The sequence below is a fragment of the Zootoca vivipara genome, chromosome 13, assembly GCF_963506605.1.
Source record: "Zootoca vivipara chromosome 13, rZooViv1.1, whole genome shotgun sequence".
Lineage (NCBI taxonomy): Eukaryota > Metazoa > Chordata > Lepidosauria > Squamata > Lacertidae > Zootoca > Zootoca vivipara.
In genome coordinates, this window is record NC_083288.1 from 45,307,671 (window position 1) to 45,323,345 (window position 15,675).

Here is a 15,675-nt window from a genome sequence, read left to right on the forward strand (position 1 = left end):
TGTTTATCTAGTTAGGAGTATTCTGGAGTACTTGGAGAGTGATGAAGTTTGTACCTGTATATAGTAACTTGCATATAGCTTGTGAGTTTACTGCCGCATATAATAAACTACAATAGCAAGTTACTAGTCATCAGCATGGTTCCTGAATGTTGTCCTGATACATTTTTAAAGGGCATAGCTCCTTCCGATGCTTACTGAAATTGAGAGCAAGACAAAGGTGGAGAGGCAGGTATCTGTGCTAAATTGGCACCTCAGAAAGCAACAGTCAACCTTATATTCCCTTGTTAATCAAATTAATATATATATATATATATGTATATGTATGCTAACTGATTTGAAACACGAGTGAATAGAGAGCTAAATAAAACCAACATATTTTTAAAAATCAATTTTTATTAATTTTTTCACTTACAAACCAATCATATCATATCAATTATACAAATTATACAAATATAATAAAACCAACATATTGACAAAAGCATAGAGGACTCCTGCAACACATTAAAGACTTAACAATACTTTATTCCATAAGCTTGTGTGGACCCCCATCATGTTCAGGAGATGAGTCATCCTCAGTAGTTTCAGGTTCACAGGAATACATGTTGTTGTTTAGCCATTTAGTTGTGTCCGACTCTTCGTGACCTCATGGACCAGAGCACGCCAGGCACTCCGGTCTTCCACTGCCTCCCGCAGTTTGGTTAAACTCATGTTGGTGGCTTCGAGAACACTGTCCAACCATCTCATCCTCTGTCGTCCCCTTCTCCTTGTGCCCTCCATCTTTCCCATCATCAGGGTCTTTTCCAGGGAATCTTCTCTTCTCATGAGGTGGCCAAAGTATTGGAGTCTCAGCTTCACGATCTGTCCTTCCATTGAACACTCAGGGCTGATTTCCTTCTGGGTGGATAGGTTTGATCTTCTTGCAGTCCATGGGACTCTCAGGAGTCTCCTCGAGCACCATAATTCAAAAGCATCAATTCTTCGGCATTCAGCCTTCTTTATGGTCCAGCATATGGTCCACATATAAATATATAAAGCAGAGAGGCATGGTGCAGGAGTTCCATCAGAGGGAAAGGAAATGCCAAAATGCAGATAATGAAAATACAGTAATATAATAAATGTAAGGATATAAAGCCACTGATGAGATGGGGAAATAAGTTCATTCTGCTAGGATGCTTAGAATTGAAAGTGCAATGGAGAAACCATGAAAGGAGCAGGTGTGTCAAACATAAATTGTAGAATGCAAATAACACTGCTCTCCTTGACCATAAAACAGATTTGGGCTTAATATGTTTTAAGAACATGTATAGAGCATAACAGTCTCATGCACTGAAATTGCAGAGGAGAAACCAAAAAAATAGCAGGTGTGTCAAAGATACACTGCAGATCACAAATACAATTTTAGCTGAATGTGTTTTTTGAATAGGAAGAGGACATAACAGTCTCATGCACTAAAGTATTTTCCCTCCCTTTTTATATCTTCCCTATTAACAGTGTAACCACAAAGTTCTATCAGAACATCCTGGCCATTGTGTTTGCCATAAAAGAGATCAATGACAATCCGAAGATCTTGCCCAATGTCACCCTTGGCTTCCACATCTATGACAGCTACTTTGATGCGAGAATGACCTATCGGACCACTTTGGACCTTCTCTTCAAATGGCAAATATTTGTCCCCAACTACAAATGTGACACTCAGAAAAACGTCATGGCTGTGATTGGGGGACTTTATTTTGACACCTCTATCTACATGGCAGATGTCTTAAGTCTCTACAGGGTTCCACAGGTAGAATCAGTGCATAGGGGAATGGGGGAAAATTTCTTTTGACAATCTTTGATTCAGAAGGAAAAGAGAAATATGTGTAAAAGAGAAATAACCTGGAAATTGCATTATTTCCCCTTAACTAGAAATTCAGCCAGTATTTTTTAAAAAAATAATAATTAGAATTGTGCCTACAAATTTCTTAAGGAAATATTCTGCTAAATTTTCATTTTCTTTTAGCTCACCTATGGCTCATTTGCTTCAGAGGAGAGTCAATCAATGCAGAAGTCTTTTTACACCATGGTCCCAAATGAAGACCTTCAATATGTAGGGATTATCCGGTTACTTCAGTATTTCAGATGGAAGTGGGTCGGGCTCTTTGTTGCAAAATATGACAGCGGAGATCAATTTTTGAGGATCCTGGACCCATTGTTTAGTCAGAATGGAATCTGTTCAGCCTTCACAAAAAGAATCTCACTTCAAGTTCGTCTAGAGGACATGGAAAAAACATTTGCTGAAATGGACGGTATTTATGAAGCTCTCACAGATGAAAAGACCCGTACACTTATCATCTATGGAACAGATGGGGCAATTGCATGGCTGAGAACTGCTGTCCTTATAATAGATAATAGACCTCATCAAAATGCATCATTTGGAAACGTCTGGATCGTGACAGCCCAGATAGATTTTGTATCATTTGGAAGTCAGAGGACCTGGGATTTTCAGCTGTTCCAAGGTGCCCTTTCCTTTACAATTCACTCAGAAGAGCTTCCAAAGTTCAACCACTTCCTTCAGAACATCCAAATGCACAGGACCAAAGCAGATGGCTTTTGGAAGGACTTCTGGGAGCAGGCATTTGACTGTTTCTATCCAGATCCTGGTATGCCTGTCATGGATGATGGAACGTGTACTGGAGAGGAGAGGCTGGAAAGTCTCCCTGCAGGTGTTTTTCAAATGCACATGACTGGGCAGAGCTACAGTATCTACAATGCTGCCTATGCTGTAGCTCACGCATTGCATGCCATTTCCTCATCCAAATCTCCACACAGAGCAATGACTGTTGGTTACAGTGTTGGATTTCCATCTCTGCAGCCTTGGCAGGTAATGTTGCAGAGCCAAATATTCTCATGTCAATGGACTGATTAGCAGAAGGACAGGAAGTTGCTTTATACTAAGTTAGGCCTCACATCTGTTTCAGTATTGTGTACACTGTCTGGGTTGGGCTCTCCAGGGTTTGAGACAATATGAGATTCCCAGTGTCACCGGAAGATTCTGGAGATTGCATCTGGGCCCTTTTCATGCAAGGAGATGCTCAACCAGGGAGCTGCTACCCTTTATAGCCCCTCTTCTCGTATGTTAAAAAAAGAGCTGGCAAAGTATTCTGCATCTTAGTCATGGCAGACCCTCCAAGTGCCCCTATTTTCCAGGGATGTCCCGGATTTAGGGAAGCCATTCCAGTTTCTGATTTGATTCTGGAATGTCTCAGTTTTCCTTAGCATGTCCCTATTTTCATTGATGAAATGTTAGAGGGTATGGAGTTATTCAATCCCCAAGCCCTCTGAAGTCAATCCTGTATAGAAAAGCTTTTTTTCAATGTTTAATATTTTATTATGTTTTTATATATGTTGGAAGCTGCCAGGAGTGCTCAATAGTAAAGTTGTCATTATGGAATGGGACATCCCTATATTCATCAGAGAAATGTTGGAGGGTATGTCATGGTTACAGTCTTGCTAGTTTACATTTCGTCTCGTAACATTTCATCTTGTAACTTGACCTTGGAATCTGTTTCAATTGGGAACCTCAAATAATCTGATTCTTCTTTTTTAAAACAACAACAGATCAATTCATTTCTTCAAGGCGTTTCATTTAACAACTCAGCTGGTGAAATGGTATCATTTAATGCTAAAAGGGAAATGAAAGGAGGATTTGATATCATGAATCTGGTCACATTCCCAAACACGTCTTTCCAGAGAGTGAAAGTTGGATGGGTGGATCTCAGTGATAGAGGAGCTAAAGAGTTAATCATCAAAGAGGACAAAATTATATGGCACCAAAGTTTTAACCAGGTAGGGATTGTGGGAACCTCTCTGCAGAAACGGTGGAAACTTTCTGCCATTTCCTCTTCTGTCTGATATTGCTTTGCAAGAAAGGGTACAAAAAATATTTAAGAGTGCTTGGAGAGCAGGTAGAAGGTCTTTTTCTTTTTGCTGAATATTGAAAACTGATCTTGCTCCTTCTATGCCTCCGCCCCCCATGATTGATTTCAAGTCCTTCATCCCTTCTCAGTCTGTCTAATCCAGGCATCCCCAACCTTCGCACCTCCAGATGTTTTGGACCACAATTCCCATCATCCCTGACCACTGGTCCTGTTAGATAAGGATCATGGGAATTGTAGGCCGAAACATCTTGAGGGCTGCAGGTAAGGGATGCCTGGTCTAATCAGTCACATTCATGGACTTCCTGGTCAACTATCATGATCTGGCTAATGTTTAAATGCATTTAACAGGACATGCCAATGGGATATGGATAAAACAGATTTTCCGGGTCCCTTTCAATTTCATTTTAGGCTCAGTTTTGACACGGAAACTTCTTTGGACAATCTGTGTGATGAGAGATTGGGTGCATTTCCATGTTAATTCTGTATATGACCTCAACACCTAGAGATAGCATCAATCACGACATCCTTCAGGATGTCCTCCTTAGATGGTTGTTTTCAGAGGGTGGTTTTTGAGGAGTGTGGTTCTGCCCCATGCGTTGTGTTCTGCGGACTATTTCTTTCTGCACCATGTTGTTTTACATCTATATGAACCTGCTCACTCATCTGGAGATTTGGAATGCATCGGAATGGAGTGTATGAGAGTTAATAAACAGACGCTGAATCCCAACAGGATTAAAGCACTGTTAGTGCCATCCTAGACAGAATAGATGGGAGGTGCCCTGGTCTTCTTGAGGCTTAAGTGGCCTTCTGTTGCGTACAATCTGGTAACCTTAAAATTAGGTTATTTCAATGTATTAAGGGTGGGGGGCTTTGACAATTCAGTGATTAGCATGCTCCCTGCAGCAAGACTGTGTGAGCACATAACATCAATCCTGACCTGACTACACCAAATATCAATTACTTTCTGAGTTCAGTTCAAAGTTCCTGATTTGGCAGAGGAGCCCAATATCTCAAGGGATTCCTCTCCCCCATATGAATGGTCTGAGATCCTGCAGTCAGAGGCCCTTTTCTATGCACCCATTCCACAGGAGGTCCAAAGGGTGGGAACATGATGCAAACCTGACATTACAAATCCCTCTATTCCAATTTTGCAATCAATATTACATTGACAGTGCGCTGATAATGAAGTTACCTTCGCAAACAGGGCTAATATTGCTTTCAAAACAACAAAAACAAAGCACAGCAGAAGAACCGAACAGAGCAAGAAAAGTGCTTAAAGGTTCAATATGTAGGTGCATAAATCCTATTACAAGTTGCTGAAACATAATGTGACTCTGTGGGTGACCAATATGAAAGCTCCTTCACTCCGAACTCCTCTCTCATTTTTGTACAGGTGCTCCCCCTTTCTTTGTGCAATGAACCCTGCCACACTGGTCATCAGAAGAAAACAAAGGAAGGGGAAAAATTTTGTTGCTATGATTGTGCTCCATGCCCAGAGGGGAAGATTTCAAACCAGACTGGTAGGTAAAGCTCTTGCATCCTGATGACCAAATAAAAAGACTGACAAGCAAGGTGGGCTTTAGCTGGGCCAATTTTATTTAGTGAACACATCAAGATCAGCAGAATAGGATAAATTCAAAAGGAAGAACTGTAGCCATTGGGTCACACAAATTGAATCCTTGCCTATCTGGTCAGTTTTGGAGCAGAAATTCAATACACAAATCCTCAATCAAAAAAGCCTATAACATGTTAGCATTTGTCGCCCCCAGAGCAAGGACAAAGCCAGTGCAATTATCTGCGGTTGCTCTCAGCTTGATGAACAACACACACAAGCCATTGAATAAGGCTAAACTGCTTTATTGTGGCAAAATGCAGAATCTGTCTCTGTTTGTCCAGCTCAGACATTCAGAGCTGACATTCAGAGCTGTTTTCAGATACTCCCCAAATTTTTCCCAGTTGTAATTAAATTTCTTATTGCTACCCCCCCCATTTCTTATTGCTACCCCCCCATTGAATTTGTCAATTTTGCCAGATCTACATAACTAATCACCTTTTCTTGCCAGTCTCTAATACTAGGAATTTCTTGCTTTTTCCATAATTTGGCAATTAAAATTCTTGCCGGTGCCCCTGCATATAGAAATACCTTTTCATCCTGTTTGGATATCTCTTCGTTTATCATTCCTAATAAGAGAGACTCAGGAGTTTTTTTTATATTATATTTAAATATTTTATTCAATTCCTCTAATATCTCGTTTCAAAAAGGTTTTATTTTTTCACAATGCCATCATACGTGTAGAAAGGTCCCCACCTCCTTTTGGCATCTCCAGCACCAATTATCTTTAACTTTATACATTTTGTGATTTTTATCTGGCGTCAGGTACCACTTATAAAACATCTTGATCAATTTTTCCCCAATTCCCTCTCATGCCGTGAATTTCCATGATACCTTCCAGATACTTTCCCAGCTTTCCATTTTGATGGGTTTCCCTAAGTCCATTGCCCATTTCGTCATAGTTTCCTTAACCACTTTCTATGAATTTCTAAGAGGAGTTGCTGTTTTCTGTAGCACACAGTGGTAGTTAGAAATGCCGGCTGCTTCTGGCTGTCCTGTTGATGCCAAGAGTGCCAGCTTGGCCAGCATCTGCTGCAATTTTAACCCCTTGATTGCCATGCAGGCTTTGCCGGTCAAGGGTTTGTTGGAGTCCACTTTAATTGCAATGCTATTAGCTGTTGCAGTATAAGGATCAAAGTTTCTGCAGACAGAAAACAAACCACTTAATAATTAATAATAATAATAATTTATTCCCCACCCATCTGGCCGGGTTTCCCCAGCCACTCTGGGCGGCTTCCAACAAAAGATTTAAAATACATTAAAACATCAGTCATTAAAAAATTCCCTAAACAGGGCTGCCGTCAGACGTCTCCTAAATGTCAAATAGTTGTTTATTTCTTTGACAACTGATGGGAGGGCATTCCACAGCGTGGGCTCCACCACCAAGAAGGCCCTCTGTCTGGTTCCCTGCAACCTCACTTCTCGCAGGAAGGGAACTGCCAGAAGGCCCTCAGAGCTGGACCTCAGTGTCCAGGCGGAACGATGGGGGCCCAGTATACTTGGAGAGGTCAGGTGATATACCTGTAGTTGTGGGGGGGGGGCAGGAGACTTGGTATGGGAAATTATCTCTGCATCCCTCCTCCTCCGGGGAGTGACTTGGGCTCAGCTTCGTAGGGTCAGGGAGCCACCTTCCACGCTTTCACTTGATAAATGGGATGCTAACAGAACAGATAAGCTCCAAGTTTGTTAATTATTGTTATCTCGTAGCTCAACATTCTTCTGCTCTCCAGCTTCCAGGTTAAAAGAACACTTGGTAGTTAATAAAATACTTGGTTTAAAACAAGTTAAAATCAATTAAAACTCGATTAAAATCTGTGGAGCTCTGGAGCTGACTGCCTGGCCTGATGCCATCATAACCCGAAGCTTGTTGTTATAGGTCAGATGAATTGGAGCTGAATTTCTGTTTAACCTTTCTTATGTTTCTCAGATATGGACGCATGTTTCAATTGCCCAGAAGATCAATATCCAAACAAGAAGGGAAATGGATGCATCCCCAAAGTTATACATTTCTTGTCCCATAAAGAACCTTTAGGGATCACTTTAGCCTCACTTAGTGTCTTATGTTCTTTGATTACTGCTTTGGTGTTGGCTATTTTTATCCAGCACAATGATACCCCCATAGTCATAGCCAACAACCGAGATCTCACCTACACTCTCCTGGTCTCCCTCCTGCTCTGCTTCCTCTCCTCTTTGCTTTTCCTCGGCCAACCTGGCAAAGTGACCTGCCTTCTCCAACAAACTGCTTTTGGCATCATCTTTTCCATAGCTGTTTCTTGTGTGTTGGCAAAGACCATCATTGTTTCTCTAGCATTCATAGCCACAAAGCCAGGATCCAAGATGAAGAAATGGGTGGGAAAGAGGCTGGCTCATTCCATTGTCCTTTCAGCTTCCCTCATTCAAGTTGGCATCTGTACTCTGTGGCTGACAACGTCTCCTCCCTTCCCTGATCTAGACATGCATTCAGTAGCTGAAGAAACCATTGTGCAATGTAATGTTGGGTCTGTCACCATGTTCTATTGTGTCTTAGGCTACATGGGCCTCTTGGCCCTCACCAGCTTCATTGTGGCCTTCCTGGCCCGCAAGTTACCTGACAGTTTTAACGAAGCCCAGTTCATCACCTTCAGTATGTTAGCATTTTGCAGTGTTTGGATCTCTTTTGTTCCCACCTACCTGAGCACAAGAGGGAAACACATGGTGGCTGTGGAGATCTTCTCCATCTTGGCCTCCAGTGCTGGGTTACTGGGTTGCATCTTTTCCCCAAAATGCTATATCATTGTGCTGAGACCAGAACTGAACAGCAGGAATCAATTAATATGGAGAAAGGATTAAGCCATTCGTCTGCCCTCATCATACCCCAATGTCTGTTGAAGAAGGCAGTTGGGAGAAAATACATGCACACAACATTAGTTATAGACATTCATTTTAAAGTTATCATTACATTTCACTACAAAGTTTAAGGTGCATTTCAATTTCCCTGTTACGGTACATAACCAAATACTTTGTTCAGCTGTCTCACATGTTGACTTGTTCCATGATGATATATTGGTATTTAAAGGATATTTTAAAAAGCTGAATTTCTGTACATCACATAAATATTTTTGATTGTGATATAATGGACTCCCTTTTCCACTCAGGCCTTCTTTGGATATTGACAGCTATGATGGGTTCCTTCATTACTGTATCAGAATTTCTCATTTTATTAGTTGAAAAAACAAAAACAAAAATTGTGTTTTATTCCATGTGTTGTGGATTCTTTCTATTTCTTTTCTTTGGAAGAGTTTTTCAACAAAGAGAAGTTGTGTTTGGAGAAAACACTCAGTATCATCTCTCTCCGTTTCTTGTTCTTTTGAACTTTAATCCATCTTTCGTTTCCAAGACAAATTGAAATATACTCATATTTCAAAAAAACAAAAAACAAAAAACAAAAACCAACCCTCATGATTTTTTCTGTGTTTCAGGAGTCCTCCCGTCTTCACTCATCATAACATTTTTCATAGTCTTTGAGATGTTTTACAATCAATAGAATTGTATAATTTTTTTATGAAATCAATAAACAAGTGCCCTAACATCTCTTGTACAAAGTGGCTGGGAGGAGATACATTCATATAATATTAGTCAAAGTTATTCAATTTTAAATTATTACAAAGTCTGTCCAGACAGTTTGCCTTGCATTTTCGTTTCCTTCTTAGTTCATATCACCACATGCTTGCTTCAGGTGTCTCCCAAGAGGACCTGCTCCATGACTGAATCTTGGTATTGGAATGCTGCAGATTAGGCTAAATTTCTCTAAATCACATGCATATTGTTGATTTCAATATGATAACCACCCTTTTCCATTCAGGTATTCATTGAGTGTTAGTACCTGATCTGGGTTCCTACATTGATGTATCAGGTTTTCTGATTTTATGAGTTGATTTTTAAAAAAATGATTGTGTTTTATTACATGTGCTATGGTTTGAAATGTTCTGTTTGTCCACTCTGGAACTGTCTTTGCAATAAATAGGAGTTGGGGGTGGATGAAGTTGTGAGTTTCACTTCCATTTCCCCCCCCCCCAAGTTCAGAGTCTGGGGTCCTTCCTCAGAATGTCATTGAAGGTTTTTGTGGGTGCCACATCAGCTGTGGACTCCTGGTGGGCCACCCACACATTATACTGTGGAGAAACTCTCAAAACATTGGGTATAAAATTATTACCTGACCGAGGTGCCAACTTGAATAAAATATTGGGGTGGGGAAGGTAAGCGCTACCCCACATAATCAATCACATGGCACGGCACACACATAGCATTTGAATGGCCATGCCCATCAACTGAGGGGGGGCAATCAAATTTTATTGGAGGGGGGGCTTCTATGTTAACAGACAGACAGACAGATATAGATATAGATGCTCACTGGCAGGACAGATCATGAAGCTGAGGCTCCAATACTTTGGCCACCTCATGAGAAGAGAAGACTCCCTGGAAAAGACCCTGATGCTGGGGAAGATGGAGGGCGCCAGGAGAAGGGGACGACAGAAGATGAGAAGGTTGTACAGTGTTCTCGAAGCTACCAACATGAGTCTGACCAAACTGCGGGAGGCAGTGGAAGGCAGGAGTGCCTGGCGTGCTCTGGTCCATGGGGTCACGAAGAGTCGGACACGACTAAACGACAACAACAAATAGATATAGATACAGTGGTACCTTGGTTTATGAACACAATTGGTTCCGGAAGTCTGTTCATAAACGGAAGCGTTCGTAAACTGAAGCGAACTTTCCCATTGAAAGTAATGGAAAGTGAATTAATCCATTCCAGATGGGTCCGCGGCGTTCGTAAACCGAAAATTCGTAAACTGAGGTGTTCATAAACCGAGGTTCCATTGTATAGATAGATGATAGATAAAAAAAGATCATATTTCTTGCTTTTAGACTATGGAATCATTTGGGGATACAGTGGTACCTCAGGTTACAAATGCTTTAGGTTACAAACACTTCAGGTTACAGACTCCGCTAACCCAGAAATAGTACCTCGGGTTGAGAACTTTGCTTCAGGATGAGAACAGAAATCACCCTCTGGCGGTGCGGCAGCAGTGGGAAGCCCCATTAGCTAAAGTGGTGCTTCAGGTTAAGAACAGTTTCAGGTTAAGAACGGACCTCTGGAACGAATAAAGTTCTTAACCAGAGGTACCACTGTATAGCTTACCTTCCAAGTCCCGGACTGCAGAATCCGGGACCGGCTGCCATGTGACACCGGAAGTTGCGTCGACGTAACTTCCGGTGTCGCTTTGCCCTTCTATGGGCACCCAAAAGGGCCGCCGGCGGCTTCAAAAGTAGCATATGCGCATGACCGGAAGTGTGTTGACGCAACTTCCGGTGTCGCCCCGCCCATCAATGGGCACCAAAATGGCCGCCGCTGTCACCGGAAGTCGCAGCTACGCACTTCCGGTCATGCGTAGATGCGACTTTTGAAGCGGCCATTTTTTGTGCCCATAGAAGGGCAAATCAGAAAGGGGGAAAAATGGCCGCCGGCAGGAGAAAATAACGGAGAAAAACGGGAGATGAAGTGATATGGGGGACCACCGGGAAAAGGTAAATAAAAACGGGGGTTTCCCGGGGAAAACGGGAGACTTGGCAGCTATGCTGTATAGCATTTCTTTATGTCCTCAGGCAAGATGCTGGCTGTGCTATAGGCTACCACTTTCTGTTGGGTGTTTACTCACCATAGAACTCTGCACTTAAATTCCCCTGTCTCAGTCCTTCAAGGAGCAGACTCAACCTCCTTTTTCTATCTGAATTTTTAAAGATACGTTTCTGATCAAAAGTGCCACTCAAAGTCCAAGATCCAATGAAGTAATTATCTCCCTCCTCAATTATCCAGATTGCACACAATAATTTGTTCAGCTAGACAGAGCTCTCGGGGGTTTCCTAAGGACATCTGAAAACAGTCAACAACCCAGCATAGTAAGAGCATTAAATATGCTCCTGTGCCAGTGAGATTTAGGAGTGTTGCATAGTGATGAGAGAGAGGTTTTACTGGTTTTGTTACTGTCAACACTTCTTTTTTATTCTCATTTAGTTTTATTAATAATTTAAGTTCATATTCAAAATATTTCTACGTCTGCTGATGTTTAAGAGAAAGTTAAAGTGCAACCACCAACACAGTCAAAGTCAGACAGGAGATGTATTTGGAAACAGAGGAACCTGCATCTTCCAAGAGATTTTTTGAAGCTACCATGGTGAGGCACTTGCTGCTGCTGCTGCTGCTGCTGCCTCACACAATGTGCAGGACAATGAAGTGCCTTGCCGTTGATCCAATCTCTGTGCCTCATGAATGGTACCAGGCAGGTGACCTCCTCATTGGTGGGATTGCTTCTCAGATCACTTACTACTTTAGTGAATTATTATTCAGGGAACATCCTTCTCAGGACCTGTTTGACATGCCACAGTAAGCAATAATATGCCCCTCAATGAAAGGGATATAAACCAATCCTATATTACCTGAAAAGAGAAAATGTGTTGATAAGAACAATGGGCACATTAGCAGTACATGGTCTCAGCCTACAGGATGGTACCGAAGTCAGTGAGCTAGCCTTAAGCAAATGAAGCTCGTCTGAACATTCATTCCTCCAATCTCTGTAACTACACCCTTTCATTCTTACCAAAGCAGCCAAGGAAGTTATAAGCATTACACTTCAGCTTTGTTAATCTCTCTCTCTCTCTCTCTCTCTCTCTCTCTCTCTCTCTCTCTCTCTCTCTCTCTCTCTCTCTCTCTCTCTCTCTCTCTCTCTCTCCTCTCTCCCCTCTCTCTCTCTCTCTTATATATACATTTGAGAAGAGAGCTAATTAAAAACAATGTACAGTAAATATAAAAGCATGGAGTATTCCTGTGACACCAAAAACTGTTAATGAAGGGTTGTATCGGTTAGCGGATTTTCTTTCTTCTTTTTTTGTTCTAATTTTTATGTATTATGTGATGTTGCATTCTGTTTTTAAGTTATGAACGGCACTTAGATCTACCAGAGAAGGGTAATATACTAATATAATAAATAAAAATACATTATTATTAGTAGTAGTAGCAGTAGTAGTATCATAAATAAGCTTGGGTGAACTTCTGTCACCATCAACAGGCAAAGTTTTCTTCAGTGATATAGTTTCTGGTATAAAGAAATAAATATGGATATATAAATGCAGAAAAGCATGGTGCAGGTGTGCCATCGAAAGGGAAATGAAATGCCAAAATCTGCAGGCAATGGAATTAACATAATTAATGTAAAGATACCAAATCACTCTTAAGACTGTGAAAAAGTTCATTCTGCTAGGATGCTTTGTGCTGAAATTGCAGAGGAGAAACCAAGAAAAGAGCAGGTGTGTCAAAGATACACTGCAGATCACAAATACAATTGCTCTCCACTTTCATCCCTTAGATTTTGGCTGAATGTGTTTTTTGAATAGGAAGAGGACATAACGGTCTCATGCATTAAAGTATTTTCCCTCCCTTTTTATATCTTCCCTGTTGACAGTGTAACAACAAAGTTCTATCAGAACATCCTGGCCATTGTGTTTGCCATAAAAGAGATCAATGACAATCCGAAGATCTTGCCCAATGTCACCCTTGGCTTCCACATCTATGACAGCTACTTTGATGCAAGAATGACCTATCGAACCACTTTGGACCTTCTCTTCAAATGGCAAATATTTGTCCCCAACTACAAATGTGACACTCAGAAAAACCTGATCGCTGTGATTGGAGGACTTACTTCTGACACCTCTATCTACATGGCAGATGTCTTAAATCTCTACAGGGCTCCACAGGTAGAATCAGTGCATAGGGGAATGTGGGGAAGTTTCATTTGACATTCTTTGATTCAGAAGGAAAAGTGAAATATTAGTGTGTGAAAGAAATAGCCAGAAATTCCATTACTTTCAGATAACTAAAAAATATTGAGCCAGGATTTTTCTTCCATTACTATTTCGAGTTCCACCTTCAACCATCTTTAGGAAATGTTCTCCTAAATTATCATTTTCTTTTAGCTCACCTATGGCTCATTTGCTTCAGAGGAGATTCAATCAAGGCAGACAACCTTTTATAGCATGGTCCCAATGGAAGCCCATCAATATGTAGGGATTATCCAGTTACTTCAGTACTTCAAATGGATATGGGTTGGGCTCTTCGTTGTGAATAGTAATAGTGGGGAATATTTTTTGAGGACCCTGGAGCTATTGTTTTCCAACAATGGGATCTGTTCAGCCTTCACAAAAAGAATCCCACTTCAAGCTCATATGGATAATATGGAAGGAATGTATGATATAATGAGAAGTATTGATGAAGGTCTCGTAGATGAAAAGGCCACTGCAGTTATATTCTATGGAGACTATGGGGCAATTTCATGGCTGAGAACTGTTTCACTTTTCCAAGATATTGGAGGTAAGCAAAACATAACATTTGGGAAGGTCTGGATCATGACAGCCCAGATAGATTTTGTATCAACCGGACACCAGAGGACCTGGGATTTTCAGCTGTTCCAAGGTGCTCTTTGCTTTACAATTCACTCAGAAGAGCTCCCAAAGTTCAACCAATTCCTTCAGAACATCCAAACACACAGGACCAAAGCAGATGGCTTTTGGAAGGACTTCTGGGAGCAGGCATTTGACTGTCTCTTTCCAGATCCAAGTATGCTTGTCATGGATGATGGAACGTGTACTGGAGAGGAGAGGCTGGATAGTCTCCCTGCAGGTGTTTTTGAAATGCACATGACTGGGCAGAGCTACAGTATCTACAATGCTGCCTATGCTGTAGCTCATGCATTGCATGCCATTTACTCATCCAGATCCCTGCACAGAGCAGTGACCGCTGGTTACAGTGTTGGATTTCCATCTCTGCAGCCTTGGCAGGTAATGTTGCAGAGCCAAATATTCTCATGTCAATGAACTGATTAACAGGAGGAGAACAGGAAGTTGCTTTATACAAGATGAGGTCTGTCAACCTTCTGTTTCAGTATTGTGTACACTGTCTGGTTTGGGCTGTCCAGAGTTCGAGACAAGATGAGATTCCGAGTTTTACCAGAAGATTCTGGGGATTGAATCTGGGCCCTTTCCATGCAAGGAGATGCTCAACCAGGGAGATGCTCCCCTTTACTGGCCCTCTTCTCATATGTAAAAAAAAACCAGATGTATAAATATTCTGCATCTTAGACATGGTTACTCCCTTGCTCGTTTACATTTCGTCTTATAACTTGACCTTGGAATCTGCTTCAGTTGGGAACCTCAAATAGTTTGATTCTTCTTTTTCTTTTTAAATAGATCAACTCCTTTCTTCAAGGTGTTTCATTTAACAACTCAGCGGGAGAAACGGTATCATTTAATGATAACAGGGAAATGAGAGGAGGATTTGATATCATGAATTTGGTCACATTCGCAAACACGTCTTTCCAGAGAGTGAAAGTTGGATGGGTGGGTCTCAGTGATAGAGGAGATAAAGAGTTAATCATCGAGGAGGACAAAATTCTATGGCACCAAAGTTTTAACCAGGTACGGATTGTAGTTACGAACTGCAGAGAGTTATTAGTTTAAAGCTGCTAAATAACAACAGGAATAAAAAGAACAATAATAATGTCTAGTGGATTCAGAAATATGATGGTAAATTGATATGGCAAATCTCCCTTTTCCCACTTTGAAATCAGTATTACCTTGAAAGTGCACTAAAATAATGCCCCCTTCTTAACACACTTAACACACATTACTGAAGCTTAAGATGGCTCTGTGGGTGACATATATGAAAGCTCTTCCACCCCCTACTCCTTTCTATAGGTGCTCCCCCTTTCTTTGTGCAATGAACCCTGCCACTCTGGTCATCAGAAGAAAAGGAAGGAAGCGGAAAAGTTTTGTTGCTATGATTGTGCTCCATGCCCAGAGGGGAAGATTTCAAACCAGACTGGTAGGTAAAGCTGTTGCATCCTGATTACCAAATAAAAAGACTGAGAAGCAGGCAGGGCTTGAGCTGGGTCACTTTTATATAGTGAACATAACAAGATCAGCAGAGGAGGATAAATTTAAAAGGCAGAATTGTAGCTATTGGGTGACATATAGGTCTTTATTTCAGCCAGAACTCAGAAGAACTCAGTTCTGGTACCTCTCAGGTGGGCACCATTGCCATTCTAAGAGAAGGAGGGAACT

General features: G+C 41.3%; 1 protein-coding gene across 1 annotated transcript; it reads left to right on the plus strand.

Annotated features, from left to right (window-relative positions):
- The first annotated feature begins 1,621 nt into the window (after nt 1-1,621).
- Nucleotides 1,622-8,358, plus strand: LOC118095721 (vomeronasal type-2 receptor 26-like). Its single transcript, XM_035136953.2, has 3 exons — nt 1,622-1,783; nt 5,311-5,437; nt 7,457-8,358. The coding sequence occupies exons 1-3, from the start codon at nt 1,622-1,624 to the stop codon at nt 8,356-8,358; spliced, it is 1,191 nt and encodes a 396-aa protein (XP_034992844.2).
- Nucleotides 8,359-15,675: the final 7,317 nt, after the last annotated feature.